Raw genomic sequence first — 27897 nt, 5'->3', positions numbered from 1 at the left:
AATAAATTCCTCTTCTTTGCTTCTCCCACTTTGTTTGTACACGTGTGTTGAATTTAAATCTCTATTCTGAATAGATACCATATTAAATAATCAGCTGTTTAAAAGTTTTAAGTTAATTAAAAAAATATAATTTTATTATTTATATATTTAATAATTATATTTGTATAGTCAAAATTTGAACTTCTTATTATATTAAAATATAATATAAAATTATCACTTATTTTAAAAATTTACACTCGTACGTTATTTTAATTATATTATTGTAAAAAATAACCTTAGAGAAATGGAATTTTTTTTTTTTTTTTTTTTTGAAATAGACTAGAGAAATGGGAATCGAGAAGATTATTGGGGCACTTGTCTTTAGATTCTTCTCCACTGAATCAAGATTAAGAGTCTACGCAATCCCAAGACTATGTTTTACACTCAATTTTTTAAATAATAGAGTAGTGCTACATTTATTAATGAATAGTATAAAAATAATTTTATAAATTAATATGAATTTTATCTGATTGGTTACTCTGTAATAAAAATAATTTTTATAATAACATGAGTAATTGATAACAGATATCAGTTCCAATTATCAAAGTACAAAGACAGATTTATCCTAGCCCAACTACCTGTGTAATGCGAAGTACAAGGACAACTAGGTCATATGATCCGAACCTCAATGATCAACCTGACAGTCCTTTCACCGACGTCTATAACTTCCAGTCCCTGTTCTGCATTCATTTCTTCATCCCAAAGAAGCCAACACAGAATGGGGTTCCTTCAAAGCATCTCTCTCGTAATCCTTCTCTTCCTTCTCCATGGCACTGAGTCAACACTCCCTCCATTTGCCTGTGACTCATCCAACCCATCAACAAAGTCGTTCACTTTCTGCGAAACCTCACTACCCATCCTAAAACGAGCCAGAGACCTTGTTTCCCGCCTCACATTGGACGAGAAAATCTCTCAGCTCGTTAACGCAGCTCCTCCGATCCCCCGTCTCGGTATTCCAGGCTATGAGTGGTGGTCGGAGGCTTTACACGGCGTCGCCAGTGTTGGACGCGGCGTCCACTTCAATGGGACTATTCGGGCCGCCACAAGCTTCCCTCAAGTCATTCTCACTGCCGCTTCCTTCGATGTCCATCTCTGGTATCGCGTCGGCCAGGTGATCAGTCACTGTTACTGTATAGTAATTCGAGTTCTTGCGAACTTCTGAGTCCAAGTTATGCATATTTACCTGTTGATTATCTATATATTTGTGGATGTTTGGAATTTAAAGGTGATCGGAATCGAAGCTAGAGCGATGTACAATGCTGGACAAGCAATTGGGATGACGTTTTGGTCTCCGAACATAAATATATTCAGGGACCCAAGATGGGGGAGAGGGCAAGAGACACCAGGAGAGGATCCATCGGTTACAGGGAAGTATGCAATGGCATATGTGAGGGGGGTTCAAGGGGACTCCTTTGAGGGTGGGAAGCTCAAGGGTCATCTTATGGCTTCTGCTTGCTGCAAGCATTTTACTGCCTATGATCTGGACTTATGGAGGGGTGTGAGCCGGTTCGTTTTCGATGCTCGTGTGAGTGTCCAACTTACATTACACGTCTCTTTTTTGTTGCTTTCTTGCTTTCTTTCTATGCCGTGTTTTCTGCCTTTTGGGACACTGTTCAAAGATTCCTTCCTCCTTGTTTCTAGTGCCCTTGTTACTATTGATACTACATGCAAAACTGGAAAACAGATTGGTGGACTAGACAGATTTTTATTGGATTCTGGTGTTCTGTATTCATGTCACTTTTTTTTTGGTTAATGGGTGTTTAATCTTCAGTTAAAAGGCTACAATAATGGTTTTCTTGCCTAGAATTTTGGAGAATTACTCTTTGGACTTTGTTTTACCTCTGCTTGGATGGAAAACAACTTCTGATGTTACTCTCCTGTAAAAAGAAATATAATGCTCACTGTTCTTTTTTCCTTTCTTTTCTAGTTCGAGTCACTTTAATGACTTGCTGCAACAAAATCTTCTGTACTTTTCCAGCAACTAAACTGTTCTACTAACCTTTTTCCTTTCTCGTGAACTGGGTTTCAGGTCACATTGCAAGATCTGGCCGACACATATCAACCTCCATTTCAGAGTTGCATAGAGCATGGGCGAGCCAGTGGGATAATGTGTGCTTACAACCGTGTGAATGGGATCCCAAGCTGTGCAGATTATGATCTTTTATCCAAAACTGCTAGAGGACAATGGGGGTTCCATGGGTAAAACAATATATTATAATATGCATAAACCATTACATCTTCTCGTGAAGAACATGCTTTAGTCCTAAAATCTCTCTACTTTTTGCTGTTGAAAATGATCAGCTACATCACCTCAGATTGCGATGCAGTCTCCATCATCCATGATGATCAAAGATATGCCAAATCACCCGAAGATGCAGTTGTGGATGTCCTCAAAGCTGGTGCGTAAATTTTAAAGATTTTTTTTCCCTAATTTATAAGATTTTTACAAAAATAATAAAAAATTTGCAATAGAATTATTTTATAAGAAGAGTGGCTGTACAGCCACAGACTCATTTGGGCCCCGACAAGTGTAAAAATATTTTTATTTTATTTTATTTTTTTTCATGTATTTTTAAAATACTCTTAAATATTAAAAATAAAAAATAAAATTCACACTTATTTAATCGCTAAGTTAATAAAAAAAAAAAATCTTTTTCTTCGGCAGCTGTCCCTTTAGTTTGTACCTCTCTAGTCTCCAGTCATAAATCTGGGCCCAATTGCCTTAATACGAATGTCAATAATTTTCAACAAGTGGACCATCAGTCTGTAGTCCATCCTGCTAGATGGATTTTAATTTTTATGGAAATTTATGGGATTAGATTTTAGTCTCTAAGCCATACTAGTCACATTATCACCAATTATATGTAGACACGTGGAAAAAATTAAACATGCCACGTGAACAGATAATATTAAAAATAAAAAATAAATGTCAAAAATAAAATATTTCTAAAAGAAAAAACTAACACACAATAAACTTGAAATTAAATAGATACACCTAAAAAGTGTAATAATATTAGATTAAATAAACTTAAAATTAAGAACTGATAAATATTTTATTTATTTATTTATTTTTATTGTTGTTGGTCATGACATGGCAAATCACTCACACAGGTCAACAATTTTTGTCAATGAAACAATAGAACTTGGATAGATTGATCACTTTATATATATATATATAGGTATTATCACAAGGAGCATTTTGAAATACACATGAAAAATGATTAACTTACAAACTGCCTTACAATTATCTTACAACTCTATATTCAACTGATTGAAAAAGAGTTATAAGTGAATTGTATGTGTATCATTGCCCTGCCCATATATACGCACAGTTGATTTCTTGATTGAGAATCTTTGTTTCTGGCTTTGCTTATATGTGTACTTTGAACGTTATTTACAGGCATGGATGTCAATTGTGGATTGTACTTGCAGGAACACACTAAGAAAGCTATAGAGCTGAAAAAACTACCTGAATCTGAAATAGATAGAGCACTTCACAACCTTTTCTCTGTCAGAATGAGGCTAGGATTGTTCAATGGCAATCCGGTTGAACTGCCTTTTGGCAAAATTGGTCCAGATCATGTGTGTACCAAAAAGCACCAGGCTCTAGCCCTTGAAGCCGCTCGAAATGGCATTGTCCTGTTGAAGAACTCTGCCAGATTGCTCCCACTTTCTAAAAAAAGAACCTCGTCCCTTGCTGTAATAGGCCCCAATGCCCATTCTCCCCAAACACTTCTGGGAAACTATGCAGGCCCTCCATGCACGTCTGTTACTCCACTGCAAGGATTGCAGAGCTATGTCAAAAACATAATCTACCACCCGGGTTGCAATGTAGTGCACTGTTCTTCAGCTGCAATTGACAAAGCTGTCAAAATAGCCAAGGGGGTGGATTATGTGGTGTTGGTTATGGGACTGGACCAATCTGAAGAGAGCGAGGGCCACGATCGTGAGCGCTTAGAGCTTCCTGGAAAGCAGCAGGAACTCATCACCAGTGTTGCAAGAGCAGCTAAGAAACAAGTTGTTCTGGTTCTTCTTTCTGGAGGTCCAGTTGATATATCTTGGGCCAAGCATGACGGAAACATCGGAAGCATCTTGTGGGCTGGTTATCCAGGCGAAGCTGGAGGAACTGCACTTGCAGAGATTATCTTTGGTGACCACAACCCAGGTGAACTTTATTTACATAGCTTGAAGAGAAATTCTGCTAGAAGCGAGTTCATTAAAGAGAATCAAGTTCATTTCTTTGAAGTGCAGGTTTAATTGTGCAATTCATTTTGACATGCAGGAGGAAGATTGCCAGTGACTTGGTATCCACGAGATTTCGTCAAGGTACCAATGACAGACATGAGGATGAGGCCGGTTCCGTCATCAGGCTATCCCGGGCGCACCTACCGGTTTTACAAAGGTGAAAAGGTGTTTGAGTTTGGTTATGGCCTCAGCTACTCATACTATGCTTACGAGTTCTCATCTGTATCACAAAGCATGGTCCAGCTGAATCAATCATCAGCCACACCGACGGTGGAATACAAGTTAGTTTCAGAGCTGGGGGAGGAACTGTGTAAAAGGAACAAGATCTCAGTCACTGTTGGAGTAAAAAATAAAGGGGAGATGGCAGGGAAGCATCCGGTATTACTGTTTGTGAGAAAGGAAAGACCAAGCCATGGGAGTCCAGTCAAACAGCTAGTTGGTTTCGGGAGTGTAAATCTGAATGCAGGGGAAAGAGCTGAAGTTGAATTTGAGTTGAGTCCTTGCGAACATCTTACCAGAGCCAATGAAGTTGGTATGATGGTGATCGAGCAAGGATTACATGTCTTGGTTGTAGGTGATGAAGAGTACCCGGTCACCATTGCAGTCTGAAACCGAAGATTCAAGTCCAGAGACAGTCAATATTTGGTTTATGAACCCAGTTGATGTCTTCGCCATTTATATGCTGTCATTGGTTGTAAATGATGAATAGTATTCGGTTACCAGTATATTTTGAAATAAAGGTAAAAAAAAAAAAAAAAAAACGGGTAATATATGGTTGGAATGTGATAAATAAAAAAATTACAAAAAGCTATATTATAAAATTTCGATATAATACGATAAATTGTAAAAATATTTTATTGGAAAAAGTTATTAATAAAGAGAATCCCTGGACATAGAGCAATAGGCTATGGTTTCCACTCTGCATCTCCTTCTCAAATTGGCAGCTAGAAATAGAGGGCCATTCTTGCATTCCAGGTCATGACTAGAAGAGTAACCTCAGGATTTCTGCAAGTGAAAGCGCTTTAAACAATCCTGCATAGATGTGGCCAGGCATGGGGCACGAAGTACAACAGATTGATATGGAAGGAATCTAGCACTTGTGCAGGAGATCTAACTCTATTATTCCACTGCTCTCCAGCCGTAAATGGAAATCATGCCGCGGGTTGGAATCGAATCTAAAAAAACAAGTTAATTAGGAAGTTCCCCCGGCTGGCTTTGTTAAACGAAGTCTTCCGAGCGAAAATCGGCAGAACTATGAATTAACTCCATATACTGTTTAAACTGCATGCCATCTCTGAGTCGCATGTTATTCAGTATTTTTCTTTTCGCGAAATAGTTCATTCCCTGACATTCCTTCTGGGTCTTCTTCTCGGCTGACTGAACTGGTCTCACAGACTTGAGCCTTCTTGAATCAGAGGTAGAATTCAGTTGCCCTATTATGCCTAACAAGCCTGTTCCGGATTCCAAGATCACACTAATGAAGGTCTGATCTAGTAGCAATATGGCCTTCGGCCAAACATCAAGGGGATATTCCGGCCCCACCCCAAATCCATTGTCTTCAAAAGATGCTCTTGAGATAAGTGATGCGTCAGTGTCTTTGTCAAGGAGGAGGAGGAGAGTGGCGGACCATACCGTCAATGGGAAGAAATACACTTGCATAGGGAAGAACAAGAGAGAAGAAGAAGAAGAAGGGGGAGTTTATTAATCTCAGATCGAAATGGCGCTGCTGTTTCACCTAATTTCTTTTATAAAACTTAAAACTAAAACGATAAGTAAGTGAAACAGCATCATTTTATATACGTATAATATAAAATAAATATAAATATATATAATTGGCCAGTTCGATGGTTTGGATTTGGTTCAGACCGAAACCAAGCTGGATGGTTTGGATTTGGTTCAGACCGAAACCAAACTGGCCGATATCGATTTTCTTAATTTTATCCCGCCGGCCGACTGATTCTTCGCAGCTTTCGGACTACTGCAGCCAGTCCATGTCAGCAACAGTTGATCTCGTTGGTTTTTGTACAGGAAAATTCTTCTTGTCATCCTCACACTTCACACACCACACTTATTTTAATTTTTTTTTTCATTTTTCTATAATAAATATGTAGTGTGTGGATGATAAATAAAATAATTCAATTAGTTTAATAAGAATAAAATGAAATAAAAAATAAAAAAAATAAAAAATAATATTTTAATATATAAAATGTGTGGTGTGGGATGATATATAGCATTCCTCTTTTGTACAGGCTAGGCTGCACTTCCCTTAGTGGCATCACTTCATAAAATAGACACCTGCCCCCACATGCTAGCATTATTTTGCATTTTTGGGGGAAATGCAAGGTAAAGTCCAAAGCTATAACATAACACGTTATTATGCTTAATCAAATCACTTATCTATTATAAAAATGAGAGCAACAAGTGCCAACAGAATACATTAAAGTCCGGAACACACCGATTTGAGATTCCACTAAAAACCTAGGAATTTGTTTTCCAGTAAAACGCGGAACAGTAAAATTCTTTCTTTCTAGGATCTTTAACAAATGAAAAAAATATTTTATTTAAAAATAAAGAGTACAAATACAAGAAATTTATAAAGACAATAATGTACAACACAGCGTATTAAATCATCATCTTCTTAAACATCTCAAAAGGGGAGGTTTAGCAATGAGCATTGTTAATACAAACACAACTGTGAAAGATATATAAGCTACAATGACATGAGATTCTCTAGCAAGAGAGCAATAGCTCACACTCACTGCCTTCCTGTTTCTGTGGAAAGTGGCAACAACAAATCCAGGGTCATCCCCTGAATTCCATGTCATGGCCGGAACAGTCACCTCACGGGTTCCATCTGGGTGAAGATGATCACAAAATCCATGGGTGTGTGCACTGAAAACAATCCTATAAAGAGAGGAAAGAGGAACAATTGATTAGCTTACTGGAGCAAATGATTAGTTTTTGAGCGTTGTAATACGGAGGAATACAGCAACTTATCAACAAAAATAGAAGGTGATAGAATTTTTGAAAATAAAGTATTCTGCCAACTCACTGAAAACCTGTATCAACTTACACAAACCCTAACTAAACTTAAGTATTGAGAATTGCCTTCAGTCAGCTATTACACCTAGTACTAGCACTATTGAGAATGGAACTTGCATGAAGCCACTAACTTTGCATATTTAGATATTAGATACAGATAAGGAAGTGTAAGATGACCAGGAATAATGTCACAAGTAAACAGAAACTCAAATCAGAATACCACCGACAATGATTTTTATATAGATTGTGGGATCAAAATCAAGAATTCTCTTGACATGTGATCCAAAAGAAAAGAAGTTCCTTAGTAGTTGAGAAATTTTTAGATCGCTACTTATCCCAAAAGAAGAAGAAGAAACTTCTAAATCGAATAGTGTTTCCACAGTTGATGAAATTTCAAAAGGGAGTTATAAATACAAGTGCAACTCAGTAACTTGGCAAAAGATTCCAAGCACAACAGTAAATGAAAAAATTGCAAAACAGAGAGAAACTTTTAGTCACTCTTTTGCAATTACTAAGAATACCGTACAGGTATGTTTATGCCTAGGAGAAGCTCGGCATGATAGCTATAGACGAAAACAAAAATTGCAGATCAAACCAATGAGCTTTGTAACGAAATGACTTAACAAATCATCCATTCTCACCACTCCCCTTCTTCCCAACAAAAGGAAAGAAAAAAAGAAACAGCTACAAATACGGTAGAAATTTCTAAAAGCATCCAAATGACATTAGGCTAAGAGTGTTAACATTCGGGAAATTAGACCCAAACTTAAAGAAAGACAAGAAATTTCCCCAAAGAATTCAAATATGGTAAGTGAAACAGTAACACTGACATAAACATCCTCACAATCAACTGAGATCTACCTAGTATTTAATGGCAAATTAGGCTTTAGCACCCAAAACTATCAACCTTGATATAATTTCCCTATAAACTTCTGACTTGGCTATTGGCACTCTCTCAAAAGAATTGTTGCAATGCACTCTCATATGATAAAATTTACCAAGACATCCCTTTAAGCAAATAGTATATGTAAAATTAGTCCACATGCCGTTTGCCACACAGCTAAAAAATTATCAAAATTTTAATTTTGTAGTTTTCTAGCTAAATCAACACCCCCCCCCCCCCCCCCCCCCCCCACACAAAAAAAAAAAAAAAAACAACACACACCTAGTATCCCTCCTTTATAAGCCTCAATGTTTGGATTGCTCTGGAGATGCCTAGGACTGTTAGGGGAGTTTGCAAGTTGGAGAGGGAGGCTTCATTGTCATGCTAAAGGTGAGGTTCAGGTGGTGTTCCTCTTAGCATTATGTGGACAATCTGGAGGGAGAGGAATTCAATGATATAGAACTGAATGGGAACTTGCTTAAAACTATTTCCTGACGAACTTCAATATTTGCTTATATGCACGCTTTGAGCTCTTACATTCAAACTCTATCATGCTTTGGGACCTCGCATTAGAACTCTTTTTGATTTCATGGCTGTTCAAAAAAATCTTGGATCACATTATTTAATGGATGTATTATAACCATCCTTTATCACTAACCACAGTTTGCATGACTAATAAGGTGCTTAAGGAATGGCGAAAGAATGTGAAATTATAATCCATTGAATACATTAGCGATAAAAAAAACAATCAATTGAATACCTCTTTCCATCACCACATTCCCAAAAAGTTAAACAATATTATGGACAAAGATAGGAAATTTTGGCGGTCACAAGAATTTGCATCACATATAAACTATAAGACAAAATCTACACATCTGATGGACAGTGTGACAAAATGTTCCAACATATTGAAGCGGGAAATCTAAAGATTATCACTACAAAAAGACTGTCAAGAAAGAAGCCTATATAAATTAAATTACAGGAGACTCACAAAAGGATGCAACACGAATATATAAGAAAGAATGGTAGTGGACAAGTTCATGTCTTATGAAGACAAGCAAATAAAATCTGAAACAAAAACATGGAGTTACCTTGGTTTAAGGGCCTGAAAAATGTATTCGGTAACATTTGGTGGGAGAGTGTGCAATAACTTGTATGGCCCAATCCCAACAAGTCCCCTAAGGAAAAGAATTTGACATAAAATTAAGAGAACTACCAATATGGAGCTTGAAAGCAATTGAAAGAAGCAATAAATGAATGGCAAACATAAGATCACTATGCCTTCTCAGAAATAATATGGAAAACTTGTATGGAAAACGTATGGCAATCATAAGGGGAGAAAAAAATTCACTGTTTGATTGTATTATTATTATTTTTTGATAGATAAAAGTAAAATTTTATTGATATAAAAGGTATTGCCTAAGTACACCAGTAGTATACAGCTAGCATGCCTAATTACAACTAGGTAATAGTGAGAGATACAAGCAAGTCATGAAGAATGTCTGTATTACAAATAATGGCCGAGCCCAAGAAAGTAAAAGTATTGTAGAAAAATTGCTTCAGTTCATCCAAGAACGCTCATGTCGGATTATAAGCTGTTGACTTTTCAGAATAGTCCTCATTTTCCTTGGAAGTGTATTTGGAGGTCTCAGAGCACTGGCATCGGTCTCGGTAAAATGAACGAATCCCCAAAATTTGAATGGCTTGGGATTAAATTGCTGGCATTGGATTGGCTAAACATCAAAACTCAAACTTTGAGCTACAGTAAATTTATTTTCATCTTCATATTTGAAGGCTCACTATTCATAGTCTATTCCATTATTTTATTCCAAATAACTTCTTCCAATTGCTCTCTCACTTTTCGCCAGTGATTCCATTTCTTTCTCCCAGACTCTTTCTCTTCCTCTCCCTTTCTCTTCAGATGTTTCTTTTGCAAGTGAATCCGAAAAAAAGTTTCATTTCTCCCTTTCAATTTTTCCTCTCCATTTTCTCTCTTCCCTTTCTTTTTTCTCTCTCTTTCTCACTTCCCTCTAGAGCCCGACGCTCCCTCTCTCCTCTTCTCTCCATTTTTGATTTAGGTTTCACTAAACCCAACCTCATAAACTCACCCTTCCCCATCTAAATCGCACTTGAGGAGCATGAGGAAATCTTAGTGATGTCATTCGAGTATATCGCGATTGAGGGGTCAAGGAAATCACTGCCCAATCCAAGAAATCACTGCTGAGTCCAGGGGATGCCAGGACAACGATCTTCTATTTTTCGTCAGAAAATTGATAAGCCTTTTTGCTCTCCCCCACCCCCACCACCGGAAACGGAATTTATTTGGTTAAAATTCCTTCCATTTGTTAACCTACTCAGGTGGGTATAAGGTAAAAGCGGCATGAAAAACCATTTTGAGATTTATGCCTCTGTGTTTGTGTGCTAAACTGAGTTCCTTTATGGATGACTTCCAATGCATATTGATAATCTTGTTGAGTTCCTTTATGTGTTATTATCTCTCTAATAACACTCATTATATTTTAATTGTTTACTAAGAGTTAATTATAGTTGCCAGAAATCTTAATATTCGCTTTATGAGACTGTTGCAACACTGAAAGTGATAATTGCAGTGGGAATTTTCAGTTGTTGGCTCATTGTTGAATGGCAAAGATGAGTTATATTATGTATTCACATCTCAGATGTAGAAATTCAAGAGTGAAGATGAAATTACAAACCTTTTTTGTTGCCTAGAAATGGGAATTTATTGTTTGCTGACCTGAAGAACAATACTAAAAACATATCCCATTTGATTTTTGTGTGTGAAGATATGTGTGAATTCATGTGTGAAGATATGTAAAGACACCATACGAGAGGAGGGAAAAAGGCCTTGGTAGAGTAATAAAGCAGTCTGTATGTTTTATATTTTATATGTTTTATCTTTTTGTTTCTTCTGTTTTTAATTTCTTTGTTTGGATGCCTGGTTCAACATTTTTTCAAGGATTAAAATAGAGTGCATTAACTTTAACCATTACAAAAAGCATAAAAGGGCTCTAGATTAAACACTTTCTTTTGCAGTTCACCTTGATTTACAGGGTGTTTCTGCTTTATACTGGCTGGTATATTAACTTATAACTACTCATCTTTTTTAAACATTCATGACCTTTGACCTTAAACTTTCACCATGCCCAGTGCAAGAAAATCAAATCATACAATGATCAAGGGTAGCCCAACCCCCATTTCTTGCAATTTTGCTTGTGGGTTTGTTTACTTTGTAATTTGTTTACTTTAAAGTTCTTGTTTTTGTTCCAAAGTTTAGTATATTCATTGAAGATCAATGATTATAAAATGACTGGTGATTTGGAAATTATTGATGTCCTTGTCGTTAGATATTTTTGTTGTTTTTATTTGGTGTGTTTCTTGCTAGGTACTCTTGCACTTGGTGGCACCAACTAAAGTCATTACAAATGAAAAGGCTATGAGAAACAATTTGCTCACTTCAAAGACCTGGAGAATTTTGTTAAGATACCTCTGTTAATATTAGTATGAAATGTTAATATTAGAAAAAGGGTTGGCAAAATGTGTTTGTTGGATAATTAGGTTGAGGCAAAAAATTAGTTGGGAAACAATAATTTAAGTATCACATTAAATTGTTAATTAACATATGGTTAGTGTAATTGCAAAGTATGCAAAAAATTTATTATTATTAAATAAATAATATTATATTATTATTTTGATGAATCAAATGGCTAATCCAATGTGGGGATATGGCTAGGGAGGTTTTGGACTGGAAAACATGTACTTTTCATCAAATTTTGAAGATAGCTTTAATGAAGCCAATGCCAATGCAATCATGTACCTTCCAAAGTTGCTTTTTTCATATGGACTCTTGGAAAAATTCTGACATTGGACAATTTAAGGAAGTGGTGTATTATGGTTATGGATTGGTGCTTCGTGTGTAAGAAGCATGGGGAAACCGTGAATCATTACTTTTGCATTGTGAGGTGGCAAGGGCTTTGTGGGATGGGATTTTTTGTAGAATCGGCTTGGCTTGGGTGATGCCTTTGAGAGTGGTTGTTCTTCTTGCGTGTTGGAATGGGCTTCATGGTCGTTCTCAAGTGGATGCGGCTTGGAAGGTGGATCCTTTGTGTCATATGTGGTGTATTTGGATGGAAAGGAATGAGTGGTGTTTTGATGACAAGGAGCGTACTTTGGAGCAACTCCAGAACTTTATTGTGCACTCTTCATGATTTTCTGTTGTCGCTTTCTGTTTCTTAGAATGCATTTAGGTGTTTTCTTCTGTATACTTCCTGTATACATGGGCTTTGCCTATACACGTTTTTGCTTCTTACTTATAAAAAAAAATATGACTATTTCTGCTGTCAAGACAAACAAGAATATGAACTTGATAAAAATCACCTAATATAAGTACGGAAGTGTTTAATCTCACTAGAGTAAAATCATTTCCCAACCATACCATTACAGCAAGCTAGAATTTTTAAGCGGCGATAATGATCAATGAAATATAGTAGTAGACTACAGTTAGTGGTTACTGTTTGTTACCAAACCATATGAGAGTTCGTTCAACGCCATGCTTTAAGCTTGCTACCAAACTGAAAGGGAAATTTCCGAAGAGATTCTTCGCAAAAACATGCTTAAGGCATAAAAAATATATATTATTCCCACCAAGAATGAAAGTGAGTGGAATGAAAGAAATTCACCCACCTGCCATCCGGCGCATTCGAACTCTCTCGTGAAAGTTTCAGACTTTTCCCAAAAGAGTCAACCGCACTGCAGCTGCCATCTGCTGTCCTGTGTAAAGGAAAGTGAAGTAGAAGAACAGGACCAGATCCAGATGAAATAGTATTTGCTTTCCAGCCGAAGTTATGGTTTATCTCTCTGATTTCACTATACTCATTCACTGGTTCAGTAGCGTCTTCAGCTTCCATTTGTAATTCCACACTTTCTCTCTCTACTACTCTCTCAACTCCAAACCGTAGATTATTAATGCCACAAAGTAAAGACACAGAATTAAGCGAGACGAAGCTTATGTTACTGATTTCAAAGGCACCACAACCGGCCCAGTCCAATCCTGGGAAGTTGCTAGCAACCCAATTGACTGATTTCACATTCAAACTGCTGCATTGTCCAATGTCCCTGTCGCCGAGAATAACATGATAAGGAAGTCCAAGAAATGGGCCCAACAGTCCGTGAAACTGATGAAGCACAGATACCCATTTAGCCCTCGTCAACTCTGAACCTTTCGCAGAAATGTCTCCCAAGACTAGCAGCATATCAGGATTCAAAATTTCGAAAGATTTCTGGAAAAGACATTAGCATTGTCTCAATCGAAAAATCAATTTCCAAGATGAAAATAAGAATAAAAACTTGAAAAATTACCCGAAAGAATTTGGTCATGTAATAGTCTCTGAAATATAACTCAACAAAGCCAGCTTCGGAACCTAACAAGAGCAAATTGGCGACCATCATCACCTTCAAGTCTTCCGGGTCCTCTACAAATTCAGTGGCTGGTTGACTGAGATCAGCGGCGCCCAGCACGATTTTGCAGGAAGGAATCGAGACCCGCTCTTCGTAAACGATCAGAGCCAAGATCGTGATCAGAGGCAACGCTGGCCTCCACGCGACCGCCATTGTTGGAACGAGCGGCAAGGGCGTGGGTTTGGGTTTCGGGGATTGGGAACTGGGTGCGCCATTTGTGGTACGGTTTGTACAGTTACTTGGTTATACCCCAAGGCCCAAAGCCGACAGGGACCATCGCATTAAAACATTTTTTTTTTTTTTAAAGGAAACTTGTTTTATTCATCGTAGCCTTTTAAGAGCATCTAGTCTGTATATTATTCCTGTATTGTAGAGAATATTTTAGAAAATTTCCTTCACATCCCAATTCTTATTTTATGGAAATATTTTATGGTCTATAAAGAGGTTTTTCATATTTAGAGAACGACTGTATATCCCATCGTTCCTTAGCCCCAGCGAAGTCTCCTCCTGCCCTGGGTCTTTTTCTCTCTTGTTAGGATAAACGGTTGGCCCCTCCCTCGCAACGCTCCACCATAGATTGCAGCTCTCCATCGACAATTTCTGTAAATAAAAATTTCCATCATTACTTTCTCTCTTCACTCATTTTCTTCTATTTTTTTCCTTTCTCTCTCCTTCTCTGTTTCTCTCTGCCCTCAAGTCTGTGAGAGATCTTTGCCTACAACTCTCTCTCTCTCTCTCTCTCTCTCTCTCTCTCTCTCTCTCTCTCTCTCTCTCTCTCTCTCTCTCTGCGTCGGCTCTCTCTTTGGGTACGAATTTCTTTGGCTCTTTCATCTTCACTGAGACCATTTGGCTGTCGAGAAAGTTGAGATGCTTTCTCACATATTTTTTTTTTTTAATTTGTCTCTCATGTTTTACCATTTTTCTTTATTGATCCATTTATTAAGTGAGAAGAGAAAAGAGAGGGTTGCGATTGTGGCTTTTTGAGGATTTGGTGTGTTGGGTTTTTGGTTTTGAGGAGAATTTATAGTTACGGATTGGATTTTGAGTTCTTTTACAATTTTTGACTGTGTTGGATGTAATAATGCAGGTCCAAATTCTTCAGATCCAATTTTCTTTGATAGCATGTTTTAGTGTTGATGCGGTTCTTGGCTGTATATAATTGAATAGGTGGATTCTTTATTAACTTTCCATTGATTATGTTGGGGAGAGCCTTATTTAAGGACCCCCTCTCAATGAAATGGAGCCATGGTCTTCACTAGTAAGCTCTGTAATTTATATGCCTAATCAGGAGAAATGTAGGACTTCTTACTCTTGTTGGTTAATCCCAAAAATATTATTTTTTTAACAAGATAATCACCAAACTTTGTTTGACTCAATATTAAAAATTATGTTTCAATTCACATATGTTGGGATTTTGTTCTCAATATTACTTCTTATATTCTTTAATTAAGCTGTTAATTCTTAGGTTTGTCATCTTCAATATTTCTATTTCCTTTAAATCTACCAAACAAGCATTTATTTTTCGATTTTTGGTCAACTACTTCCTCCATCAATCTCAAGAAAAGTTGGTTTAGTTGAATGCAATTCATTGGATATTTTGTTTACTGGCCATGGTGCTTATAGTAACTCTTAGATTATAGTTAGTTGTTTAAAAATAGGTGGTTCTTAGTTGCCATTAAATGTCCGAGCTTTCAATTCTTTTTGCCGTTGTAGTTTTCTTAGTTGGTACTGGAAAAGAAATGGGGTTCCATCGTTTTCCTTGTATTCTGTAGTCTCTTGTCATTTTCTCTCTTGCTCTTGTTTGTTACTAAGAACTTGTGTTTGGAAAATTAGTTCTTGGGCTTTCCGACTCCTATTGGGAATATAATTAGCAAGTGCAGTTTCCCTACACACAACTCTATATTATAATCGTTGGTATAGCCTTTTTACAAATATAAATATATCTCTCACATGGCATGATTTTAGGTTTATATCTCTCAAACTACTATTCTAGTCTCACTTATACATATGAACTTCTACTTAGTTTAAATTGGACCCTAATTTGAAGTTTAATGTTTGATACTATGCTCATTTTCTCCACCAAATGAGTAATTAAAGCTCCTGGAAACATCTAGACAAATAATCTATTGGTTGATAAACAATAGATTGGATAGAAGCTACAATTTGAGAGGAATTAATGCTATTTGATATACAAATATAAAAAATAAAATAAAATAACAGGATATGGACCATATATTAGACGACTCTCGATAAACTAAAGTCTTATCATAATTTCCAAAGTTTGGATTCAAGTAAACTCAAAACATGCTTTAAAGAGCTGGCTTTGCATATCTTTTTCACTTATCCTTCCACTTTTATAGATTTGTATTCTTTAACTCTTGATAGATCTTCTGCTAAGTCCACATGACAACCTTTCAATTTCCAACTAGAGCTATAAGAAGCTACATAAAGATATTACACAGAATATGACATGCAAACCTTTATGCAACTGTTCTTACCAATAATGATTTTGTTTGACAATGAATTTCTTTACAACTACTTTCTAGAGCTTTAAATTTTTTTGCTTTTTCTGAGATTTGAATGGGTTAATTATTTATTAACTTTCCACTTGATGCTTTATCTTTTTATTTCAATCAATGAATATCAGTACTGTCAAGAATGTTTTTTTTTTCATATTTCATGAAATAATTTTATAAACCTTTGTTGAAAATGCAAGAATGGTTTTTTTAAATAAATAATTTATTTTAAAAAAAAACTTTATGGTGATGATTCTCTTGTGTGTTTTTTTGTATTCTATATTCATTCTTGATGTTCTCACATTCCGTCTGTTTGTGCAATGGGGAGAGGAATTCATACTAGCTGGCTATGTTATATATTTATTCTATTTTCACATTTCCACACTCTTCTTTGTATTCCGGTTGCCTTCCTCTTCATATATTTCTTGGACTGTTATTAATTGACTTTATCTTTGAGTTTTGGTTGCTTTTGTCGGGGTAATAATTTTATTTATTCACATGTATGAATGGATAGTTTTTTTAATGGTGCACCAATAACATGCTCATTTTCTATATGCTTAGTTATTGGAATATTGCAACTGTCTTGGTAATATCAGTGCTTTTCTACAGTTCATTTGATGTTTTAATTTTTTATTTGATGTTGGGTCATTTGCAGTGTTGCGTATCTCTTAGGGGAGTGGGCTGTTATTAGGTTTTAATGATAGTGTTATAGTGCGGGTTAAGTCACAAGTGTTAATGAGGCCTCATCGATATGGCGGGGTAATCCTCACCCGAATGGCCATATTGCAGTTTGTGGTACTTTCCACAAAAGGTAATCGGGGTTCGGGTGGAGTTTTGCAACTATTCGATATTGAACTCCTTGCTTACGCATACTGTCAATATTTACACCATTCTGAGTATTTTTATTTATTAATATATTCGACATATTAATAAATTGGATGAGGATGCTCTTATTTAGTATTATTGTGATTTGCATGCTGTTTGGTTGTTGTTTTGTATTATGTTGTGATAGAGAAATAATGCGTAAACTAAACCCCATCGACTATGATGATGACAACCGCATGTGGGGATACGAGGAATTTATGGTCATTTCCTCAATGGTTAGGTAACTTGGATGGCCAACAAGTATTGACAACCGGTTGTTGCAGCCATGAGTGGCTGGCCAAATTTCCAATATGTCACCAACCGGTTTCTGAGCCAAAGACCTCGACTAAACCCCAAACTTCAAAGTGACGTGTCTAACATTTCAATTTTTTTTTTTTAGAAATAGATTCACAAGATCCTAGACATATGTACTTCACCAACCTCCTTAGTCGAGATTCTCAACTCGACCCCACTTACGGTTGGCAAAGTGGAACATCTCCTATGACCCTTGATGACTCTCCATCCCTACTCCCTAACGAGCCTATCAGCATTAGGAAATCAGTCAGGGGTGTGAACTTCACCTCTGAAGAAGACAAGTTACGTGTCTTCGCATGGCTGAATTGTAGCCTTGATACCGTCCAGAGAACAGATAAAAAACATTCCCAACTTTAGAAAAAAATATTTGAGTACTTCTAACAATTTAAAGAAACTATAAATGAACGGACAATAAAGTCTTTAATACATCGGTGGTTGGTTATTCAAAAAGCGACAAACAAATTTTGTGCAAAACTAATCCAGGTTGAAGGATTAAATCAAAGTGGCATGACTAAGAAAGACAAGGTAGAATTTCCATACTCTTACTTGTTTTACGAATAATTTATTTTTTCCTACATTGGTTTAACATTGATTTTTTTGTTTATATGCAAGTTTGACTAGGCCAAGGTTATGTATCAATCGTTAAAGAAATGCTCATTCCAATTCAAGCATTGTTGGCACCTGTTGAAGGATCAACCTAAGTGGATTTGGTGTGCCACAAAGGAGGATCCAAAGTAAAGGAAGACGATGTCCCTGTCTCCAACCCCAACTCGATGTTCTGGCGCTACAGTTGATTTAGTTCTTGATCTTGAGGTGGATAATGTGATGGAGAATGAAATGATCGAATTGGACCGACCAATGGGAATGAAAGCTACCTCCATGATAGTCTGAGAACGTGGGGCATGTGTTGCCGAAATTTGATGGAAGCTTTGGCTAAAAATACCACCATTTGGTCCCCAAACTTACTTAACTCAATTCCCTTCAGTCTTACACCATCTAAAGTGAGTTTAGTAGAGTCTGGAAGTGCCAAAACAAGGAAGAAAACAATGAGAAACAGAGAATAGCATCAATGGCCGAAGGTATGCTTTAATTGTATATTTTGATTTTACGATTCATTTCAATTGTTTATTCCGCATTATGAATTGTTCTAGAGTTTATATTTGGTATCAAAGCCAGGTTGCATCTTTGCCTTGGTATTTTATCACTATCTCTGTTTATCTCTATTTTTGGCCGAAACTTTTTAAGAAATTGAGTTTTGTTATTGGGTTGTTTTTTATTCAAAACAGCATTGAAATCATATTCAAAACAACATTTCTGAGCTTTTTGAAATGAAAATAATAATTTTTGATGTTAAAAACGTGGTTGTTAGAGTGACTGTTCATCATGGCTAGAGGTTGAAGACGATATACATGACATGTCATTTACATGATTATCTTTCATTCGACATGGAGTAAACGACACGTCGTTTTTACTTTTGGAAAAACAACCTATCGTTTTAGTGGGGGCCTTTGATTCTGTATGTTGTAAACGACACGTCGTTTTTCATTTGGAAAAAACGACATGCCGTTTAGTTGAGTCCATTTTTCTTTGGAATGAGAGAAACAACCTGTCGTTTATTTAGATGCGTAGCTTTCATTTGACACGGGATAAACAATAAGTTGTTTTTATTTTTGAAAAAATTACCTGTTGTTTTAGTGGGGGCATTTGATTCTGTATGTTGTGAATCACATGTCGTTTGTCATTTGAAAAAAATGACGTGTCGTTTAGTTGAGTCCGATTTTCTTTGGAATGAGAAAAACGACCTGTCATTTATGTAGGTCAATTTTCTTTTAAAAAAAAAAAACTGACGTTTAGTTTGTTAAAATGACTAGTATGTTTATTTGTTTGGTCATGCTATAAATTGTTTACTCATTTTTTTTTTTCATATAGTTATCATTTGATTTAGTTGTGTGCAATTTAGATGATTGTTGTGCAAATTTAATAATTATGCTCATATTTAGTTTGCATGAATTGATTATTTATGTTCTAAATTAATACATGCAATTTTGATGAGTATATATATAGTTGATAGCATGAAATTAAATGTCGTGTATAATATTATAGTTTTAATTATGCAATATTTATGCTTAAATTGTGAAAAATAATTTGTGCATAATAATAACATGTTAGTTTTAGTTAGAATTATGCAATTATCTCATTTTTAGTTAATCCTTATATATAAAAGGTATAATGTCTAGTGATCAATATGATTTTTTAGATAATTAGAGAATAGCCACAACATTTTTAATTAAATAAAAATTATATATCATGATTGATTAGGATCACATAAATAATATTTGGACATTAATTGTAATTAATCATACTTAGTATAATAAATTTTATCCCACATGAAATTTTATTATATGATTAATTAGGATAAAATATCAAATTATTCATTACTTACCCACATGAATTATGAATTAATTAAATAATTTGATAGTTTTACCATAAATTTTAATATTAGATAAAATATACATCAAATTATAATCATTAATGGACTATTTGCTGTGGGAGTATGAATGTGTACATCTAAGAAGGTTCCGTCTAGGAGACTGGATTTTAAAGCGGGACCATTGTGACCCCTTCAATCTTTCTTAAAAATCTTGAAATTTTGTCTATGAAAGAAAAATCTTTCTTGGGAACTTACTTAGTAGTATTATTTCTTTATGCGGTAAAATAGGCGTTATACATGATTATTGAGTAAATAATTTGATAAATTCTATCATAAAGAATAATTGAATATGCTTGAATTAAAAATTTAGTTCACAAGTAATTTTTATGTCATTAGATTTAATTTTTAAGCATGATATACATTGATAAACCTTGAAATTTTATTTATGCCTCAGTTTTAACATAGGCATGTAATCTATAATTTTTTACAGTTGTACAACTTGTAAGTTTCTCTGATATTCATTATGATATCCCTGAACTTAAGGGAGATAACTATAAGAACTGGAAAGAGAGAGTTCTTCTTCATTTATGATGGATGGATAGAGACTATGCTATTAGGAAAAGCGAACCACCAGCACTCACCGATACCAGCATTGCAGCGGACATCACGCTTTATGAACAATGAGAGCGATCTAATTGCCTCAGCATAATGTTCATTAAGACTAGAATTTCTGCTGGTATTCGTGGTTTTGTTGATTAGCATGAAAATGCTCAAGACTTGCTGAAAGCCATTGATAATCAATTTGTCACTTCAGACAAGGCACTAGCAAGTACCCTAATCATGAAGTTCTCATCCCTAAGGCTCACCAATGTGAAAGGTGTGCACGGGCACATTATACAAATAAGGGACATTGTGGCTCAATTGAAAAAACTCGAGGTTGAAATGTCGGAATCATTCCTTGTGCACTATATCTTGAACACCCTTTCACACCAATATACACCCTTCAAAATCTCATACAACACACATAAAGATAATTGGTCAATCAATGAACTAATGACCATGTGTGTTCAAGAGGAAGGGAGACTGGTAATAGAACAAGGAGAAAGTGTAATGCTGGCAACGTATGGAAATGGAAAATCTCAAGCCAACAAGAAAGTAAAAGGTAAAATACCTCTCCAAGCTGGTGCTGGAATCAAGAAAGACTCTAAGTATTTCTTCTATAAAAAGAATGGACACATGAAAAATGAATGCGCCAAATTTCAAAAATGGCTTGTGAACAAAGATAATCCAACCTCGTTTGTTTGTTATGAATCTAATATGTTTAATGTCAACATTAACACATGGTGGATTGACTCTGGATCAACAATCCACATTTCGAATTCCTTGTAGGGTATGCAAAACCTAAAAAAGCCAGTGGGAAGTGAGAAAAATATCTTATTAGGAAACAAGATGGGCTCGCATGTGGAAGCTATAGGAACTTGTTATTTAATTTTGAGTAGTGAATTTGTTTTGAAGTTATAAAAAGATCTTTAATGTTCCAAGTTTTTCAAAAAATATTATTTCAGTTTCAAGGCTTGTAATTTTTGAATATTCCTTTAATTTTTCAAATTCATCTTTTAGTTTATTTTATAAATCTAATTGTGTTGGAAATGGAACTTTGTCGATGGTCTTTACTACATTAATTTACAAAACAATATCACTTATGATTCGATGCATGTTCACACTGACACTAAAACATGTTATCAATGAGAATTCTTCAAAATTGTGCTATCGAAGATTAGGTCATATTTTCATAGAAAGAGTTAACATATTAGTAAATGAATGAATACTAAATATTGTGGATTTTACTATTTTGAGACTTGTGTGTACTGTATAAAGGGAAAGCAGACCAACAAGTCAAAGAAATGTACTAATAGGAGTTCAGACGTATTAGAGATCATACATACTGATATATGTAGTCCAAACATGGACTCACATGGTCAGAAATACTTCATTTCTTTTATATATGATTACTCACAATATATGTATCTCTACATGCTTTATAACAAGAACGAAATATTGGATGCCTTTAAGATCTTTAAGGCTGAAGTAAAGAAACAATGTGATAGGTAAATTAAGATCGTGAGATTAGATAGAGGTGAAGAATATTATGGTAGATACACAAAGGATGAACAAGCACCTGGGCCATTCGCAAAATTTCTTCAAGAGCATGGGATTGTTGTTCAATACACCATACCTGGTTCACCGAACCAAATTGTTGTAGCAGAAAGAAGAAATCGAACATTATTGGACATGGTGTGGAGTATGCTTAGCAACTCCAATCTTTCTAAATCCTTGTGGGTTGAAGCACTTAAGATGACAATATATATATTAAACTGAGTTCCAACCAAAGCTGTTTCTAAAACACCATTTGAATTATGGAAAGGCTAGAAATTGAGTTTGCGACATATGCGCGCTTAGGGATGCCTGTCTGAAGAAGCTAGACCCGATGACCATTAGTGGGTATTTCATAGGATATGCTGAAAGGTCTAAAGGTTACATATTTTATTGTCCATCTCACAGCACTAGGATTGTGGAATCAAGAAATGCAAAGTTTCCTAAAAATGACTTGATCAGTGGGAGCGATCAAACCATGAACATAATTTCTGAGAAGGATCATTCAGAATTTCAACCTTCCACCTCAAGTGATAGATTGGTTATTATTTATAATACCCCTCAAGTACAAACTGGTGTTGAACAACCAATCGTTGAAGTTCCACAAGCTGCTGACAATATTCCAATAGATTAAGTAGTTCAATAGTTGCCAAGAACTTTTGAACAACGAGTTGAACCACATACTTCTCAAGAATATGATGTTACAACATTAAGAAGATCTATTAGACCCAAGAGATCAGCAATTCCTGATGATTATGTTGTGTGTCTACAAGAGTCTGACTACAACATTGGAGTCGAAAATGATCCCGAGTCCTTTTCACAAGCCAAGAGTTATAAAGAATCAGAATTATGGTACAATGCCATGAAGGAAGAGATAAATTCTATGAAGAGTAATGGAATTTGGGATCTTGTTGAGTTGCCTAATGGGGTAAAAGCCATTGGATGTAAATAGGTTTTTAAGACAAAAAAAGACTCATTGGGTAACATTGAGAGATACAAGGCAAGACTAGTTGCTAAGGGATTCACTCAAAAAAAAAAAAATGAATTGATTACACAGAGACTTTCTCTCATGTATTTAAGAAATATTCCTTGCGTGTTATTTTGACATTAGTAGCCCATTTTGACTTTGAGTTGCAAACAGATGGATATGAAAATAGCATTTCTCAATGGAGATCTAGAGAAGGAGGTTTACATGAAACAACTTGAAGGATTCCTCTCTAGTGATGGTGAGCAATTGGTTTGCAAGATCAAGAAATCCATATACGGTTTAAAACAAGCATCTCACAAATGGTATTTGAAATTCCATAATATAGTTTCTTCATTCGGTTTTGTAGAAAATATTATGAATCAATGTATATACCAGAAGGTCAGTGGGAGTAAAATATATTTTCTTATTTTATATGTGGATGACATTTTACTAGCAACCAATAACAAGTGTATGCTGCATGAGGTGAAACAATTTCTATCTGAAAATTTCGATATGAAGGATATGGGTGAGGCATCTTATGTCATTGGCATTAAGATCTATAGAGATAGATTTGGAGTTATCTTGGGTCTGTCTCAGGAAACTTTCATTAATAAAATTTTAGAGAGATTTCGGATGAATGATTGTTCACCAAATGTAGCTCTCATTGTGAAGGGTGATAGGTTCAATTTAAGCTAATGTCCAAGGAACGACTTTGAAAAAGAATAAATGATGAAAATTCCATATGCTTATGCTGTCAGGAGCCTAATGTATGTTCAGGTCTGCACAAGACTTGACATTGTATTTGTTGTAGGAATGTTGTGACGATATCAGAGTAATCCAGGTTTAGACCACTGGAGAGCTGCAAAGAAAGTAATGAGGTACTTTCAAGGAATCAAGAAATTATGACTTTGATTGTAACGCCCCCAAATCTCACATACGGACGCGTGGAAATCGAGACGTCGGGATGATGACAACACGGGTCACCATCCTATCGCCAAGTGCCAAGTGTGTGTACATACAACAAGTGGACAATAAAAGCACGCAGCGGATAAATAAAGTCTTATAACTAAGTACCGAAATTTTTGTTTAATACAAACCCGATTAAAACATACATAATAAAATATTACAAGTCTCAAATATCGTTTCAACACTAACCTACAAGGCATGAAACTCCAAATCAATACTCCGGCGGAGCCGCTTCCTCGGGTTCAGCCTCCTCCTCCTTCTCGACCTCTGCATCAAAATCTACGGTACCAAAAAGGTACCGCAGTTAAGTAAAGATCCAAATGCCACAAGATAAAAACATATTAAGCTCGAACAATATGCATGAAAGAATGCCAAATGCACATATTCTATAAAATCACATTTTTTCCACGTACGCCAAAAATTCCATTTGGCCCCAAAAACATATTACTTTCCAACTCATGCCAAAAATCTCATTTGGCCCAATTCCAACTTCAAAACCATATCCAATTAATCCGAATGCACCATGACCTCCCTTAGGGGTTATCCGCACCCCCTGGATCCCATCGTCACACCACGAGTAACGACCATGCGTGTGACTTCATAACGAGTGATGCCCAGTTTCGCGCCCCGACTGTACGTAGCCAAGCATCCTCTAGTCCTCGCTAGCAAGGGCCACGGAGTCGGTACGAGAGCGTTACCATCCCGCCTGCTCCCGTTGTCGCCCAGCGACAACCCACGAGACGTCACTTAGTATATTACGCTCCCGAGTGACTAGAGGAGCTCCACCAAGATAATACCCCATCTCGGCTTGGGGTCGTAATACACACGCACCCGAAAATCCATTTATACAAATAAAAATCAGTTTTTCTTAATTTAATAAATGTACATGAATGCATCATGTAATGCACACCTCAAGATACAAATCATTCAACCAATCACAATAACAACAATAACAAACAACTCTGTCCTCAATCTATCCGACCCCCGACTCCTCGGACTCAGTCCGGAATTAACCAACCAGTCAAATAATTTATTATAAAAGTAATAATAAATTTAAATCTAAAATAGAGTTTGAAAAATACTTACAGCGCTATAAGGTAATTTTCGAAGGATCACGACGTTGCAAATGACAGAGAAAAAGCAACGTAACAGTGTAAATTACACTGTGGTCGTGGGTTGTAAAATAACCACTTTTGAATGGGGACAAACCAAGACTTTAAATTGATAGGGAATAGCCTAAAAATATTTATGAAGTTAAAGGAAGTGAGTTTTGGCTGTGGGTGGCGGTGGAAGCAGAAAAAGGGCAAATCGGAGTTGAGCTCATGGGAGCTGCTCCGGTAATGAATCAGGGCCGAAAATGGGTGGGTTAGGACGGCAAGAGGTAGGTGATGAAGTGGTGAAAAGATGGTGGCCGGAGGTGGAGTGACGGTGGTGGAAATGTACAAAAACCGTGCGGTTTAGATGGGCTCTCGGTGGCAAACGGCGGCTCGAATGGAGGTGAAACTTGGTGGGGTGATGCATCGGCTGGAGGGCGAAGTTTCTGTGTGGGTGGTGTCGGTCACGTTGCCGGCAAGCGGCGGTTCTGGGTGGCCGAAGTTGGACAGTGATAGTGAGGAGAGAGAGAGAGAGAGAGAGAGAGAGAGAGAGAGAGAGAGAGAGAGAGAGAGAGAGAGAGAGAGAGAGAGAGAGAGAGAGAGCACGTCGCACGGAAGAAGGAACGGGAAGAAGAAAGAAAAAGAAGAAAAAAGAAAAGAAGGAAAGGAAAAAGAAAAGGAAAAGAGAAAAAGAAAAAGAGAAAAAGAAAAAGAGAAAAGAAAAAAAAAAGATGAGAAATGAGGTCCAATCCTCACCTCTGGAGTCCAAAAACTGATTCGACGAAAACAAATATAAAAACTATAAAACGACTAAAATAATTTAAACACCACATCAAACTAAAATAAATCTAATTAAAATACAATAAATTAAAATAAAAGAACTAATATATTAATTAAATTAAAATACTCATTCAATGAAAATACACATAGAAACAGGGTATCACATTGATAGTTGTATTGATTCAGGCAAATCAACATCAGGATACATGGTGAATGGCTTAAGAGTTTCATTTATGAGCTTAGAGTTATGGACTCTATCTCTAAGCCATTGAGAATATATTGCGACAATTCAGCTACTGTTTTTATGGCAAAGAACAACAATAGTAAGAGTCGAAGTAAACACATAGATATTAAGTATTTAGTCATAAGAGAATGTGTTAAAGAAAAGAAAGTGGTCATTGTGCACGTCAGAACTGAGTCAATGATAGCTGATCCTTTGACTAAGGGCATGCCACCATTGAAATTCAAGGATCATGTAATAAATATAAGACTTGGTTCTATTATATAATTTTTCATTGTATGAACAATGTTATTTTAATGAAATTCTTCATTATTTTGATGTTTTTCTCATATTGATGTGCACCTTGATTTAATTTGAGAAAAAATTATATGTGTTGGACCAAGAATAAACATAGGGTTTACTTATTAAGAAATTATTGCCACATAAATTTTAAGAAATAAAAACATGGTAATACATGGAAGATAATACTCGTCATAAGATGACTTATCACTATGATTTATGTACTTATTACTTAATAAAGATTATCGATGGGTTTAAGATATGAAGTGTGGATCAAGTGAGAGAATGTTGACGATTTCTCTCAGAAGTGGTTAAGAGAACGGGTCTCTAGCTCCCCTTCATCCTAGGAGTTTTGAAGTGGTCCACTCTACGTTTCCAAACGTTGGGACTGCCTCCATGATAATTTGAGAATGTGGGATACGTGTTACCGAAACTTGATGAAAGCTTTGGCTATAAATACCATTGTTTGGTCCCCAAACTTACTTAACTCGATTCCCTTCAGTCTTACACCATCTAAGGTGAGTTTAGTAGATTTTGAAAGTGCCAAAACAAGGAAGAAAACAATGAGAAACAGAGAATAGCATCAATGGCCGGAGGTATGCTTTAATTGTATATTTCAATTTTACGATTCATTTCAATTGTTTATTCTGCATTATGAATCATTCTAGAGTTTACAACAAATACATTAGGATGACATCTGAAGTTTTATGCAAAATTTGGGAGCATTTTCAGACCTCCTTCCTTCTAATTTTTCCATGGGGAAGCAAAAGGGAAGCTGCCTTGAGTCTAATACTAAAATTTCTATACAGTGATGGAAGGAAAGCACTGGTGCCCCCTCCCTCACTTCCAATATGAGAGGCATTTGTGAAGGCAAATGACTTGTACATACATCTTCTTCACTTGTTGAGTATTACCATTCTTTTTAATGAACAATCCTTAATTTCTTGAGATTAGTAGTCAATGTGAAAATTGAAATTTCGGTACCTCTGTTATCTCCTTTAGACATAATAATCCCAGTTATAGTACTCAGTAGCTCCTGAATTTCTTGTGAATTGTGATTAATATATTTTTCTGTTCCAAATTTTGGTACCACTGATGTCTCCTTTAGATGATAATCCATTCATAGCACCAAGCTCCCCCTGGAATGACAATTTTCTAGTAATATGGGACATGAGCTCATATCAGTAAAAATACCTACAAAGATGTTCAAATCAGAGCTGTCAATCTAAGGTCCTGTAGGGGATGTTTCAAGGATTAAAGACTTTTATGAGGATATTGCTGTCCTTACAAGCAATGGCGGAGCCACGTTGGGGCAGGGGTGATGCCCCCCCCCCCCCCCCGGGAGAAATTTGGAAAAAAAAATTATACATATTAATTTTTTTTAATTTAATAAAATAATATTAGTTTATAATGTATTGGCCCCCCCTAAAAATTATTTTGATCCCTCTATAAAATTTAATATGATATAAAAATAAAATAAATAAAACACATCTCATATAAAATAAAATACATTTTTTTTATAAATAAAATTAAAAAAAATTCTAACTATAATCGGTATAATTTCTAACATCTTTCCATTTTCTAAAGCATTTCAATCTCTATGTTA

At 35.9% G+C, this 27897-nt stretch overlaps 2 protein-coding genes and 1 long non-coding RNA gene across 3 annotated transcripts; 2 read left to right on the top strand and 1 right to left on the bottom strand.

Moving 5' to 3' along the window:
- Positions 1-713: 713 nt before the first annotated feature.
- On the top strand, positions 714-5045 carry LOC122310849 (probable beta-D-xylosidase 7). Its single transcript, XM_043125049.1, has 6 exons — positions 714-1150; positions 1265-1564; positions 2069-2238; positions 2341-2438; positions 3440-4204; positions 4322-5045. Exons 1-6 carry the CDS (start codon positions 758-760, stop codon positions 4891-4893), a joined length of 2298 nt encoding a protein of 765 aa, XP_042980983.1. The 5' UTR covers positions 714-757; the 3' UTR covers positions 4894-5045.
- A 1774-nt stretch (positions 5046-6819) lies between these two features.
- On the bottom strand, positions 6820-13964 carry LOC122309654 (metallophosphoesterase 1-like). Its single transcript, XM_043123189.1, has 4 exons — positions 13586-13964; positions 12911-13506; positions 9301-9387; positions 6820-7188 (listed from the first exon to the last, which is right to left on the bottom strand). Exons 1-4 carry the CDS (start codon positions 13835-13837, stop codon positions 6915-6917), a joined length of 1209 nt encoding a protein of 402 aa, XP_042979123.1. The 5' UTR covers positions 13838-13964; the 3' UTR covers positions 6820-6914.
- An 11846-nt stretch (positions 13965-25810) lies between these two features.
- On the top strand, positions 25811-27320 carry LOC122309653. The gene is made up of 2 exons (XR_006242486.1): positions 25811-26887; positions 27101-27320. It is a non-coding gene; the product is annotated as an uncharacterized LOC122309653 (long non-coding RNA).
- The last annotated feature ends 577 nt before the right edge of the window (positions 27321-27897 follow it).

Source organism: Carya illinoinensis, chromosome 5 (genome assembly GCF_018687715.1).
Source record: "Carya illinoinensis cultivar Pawnee chromosome 5, C.illinoinensisPawnee_v1, whole genome shotgun sequence".
NCBI lineage: Eukaryota > Viridiplantae > Streptophyta > Magnoliopsida > Fagales > Juglandaceae > Carya > Carya illinoinensis.
Note: the sequence above shows the minus strand (reverse complement) of the source record. Positions and strands in the feature narration are given on the sequence as shown.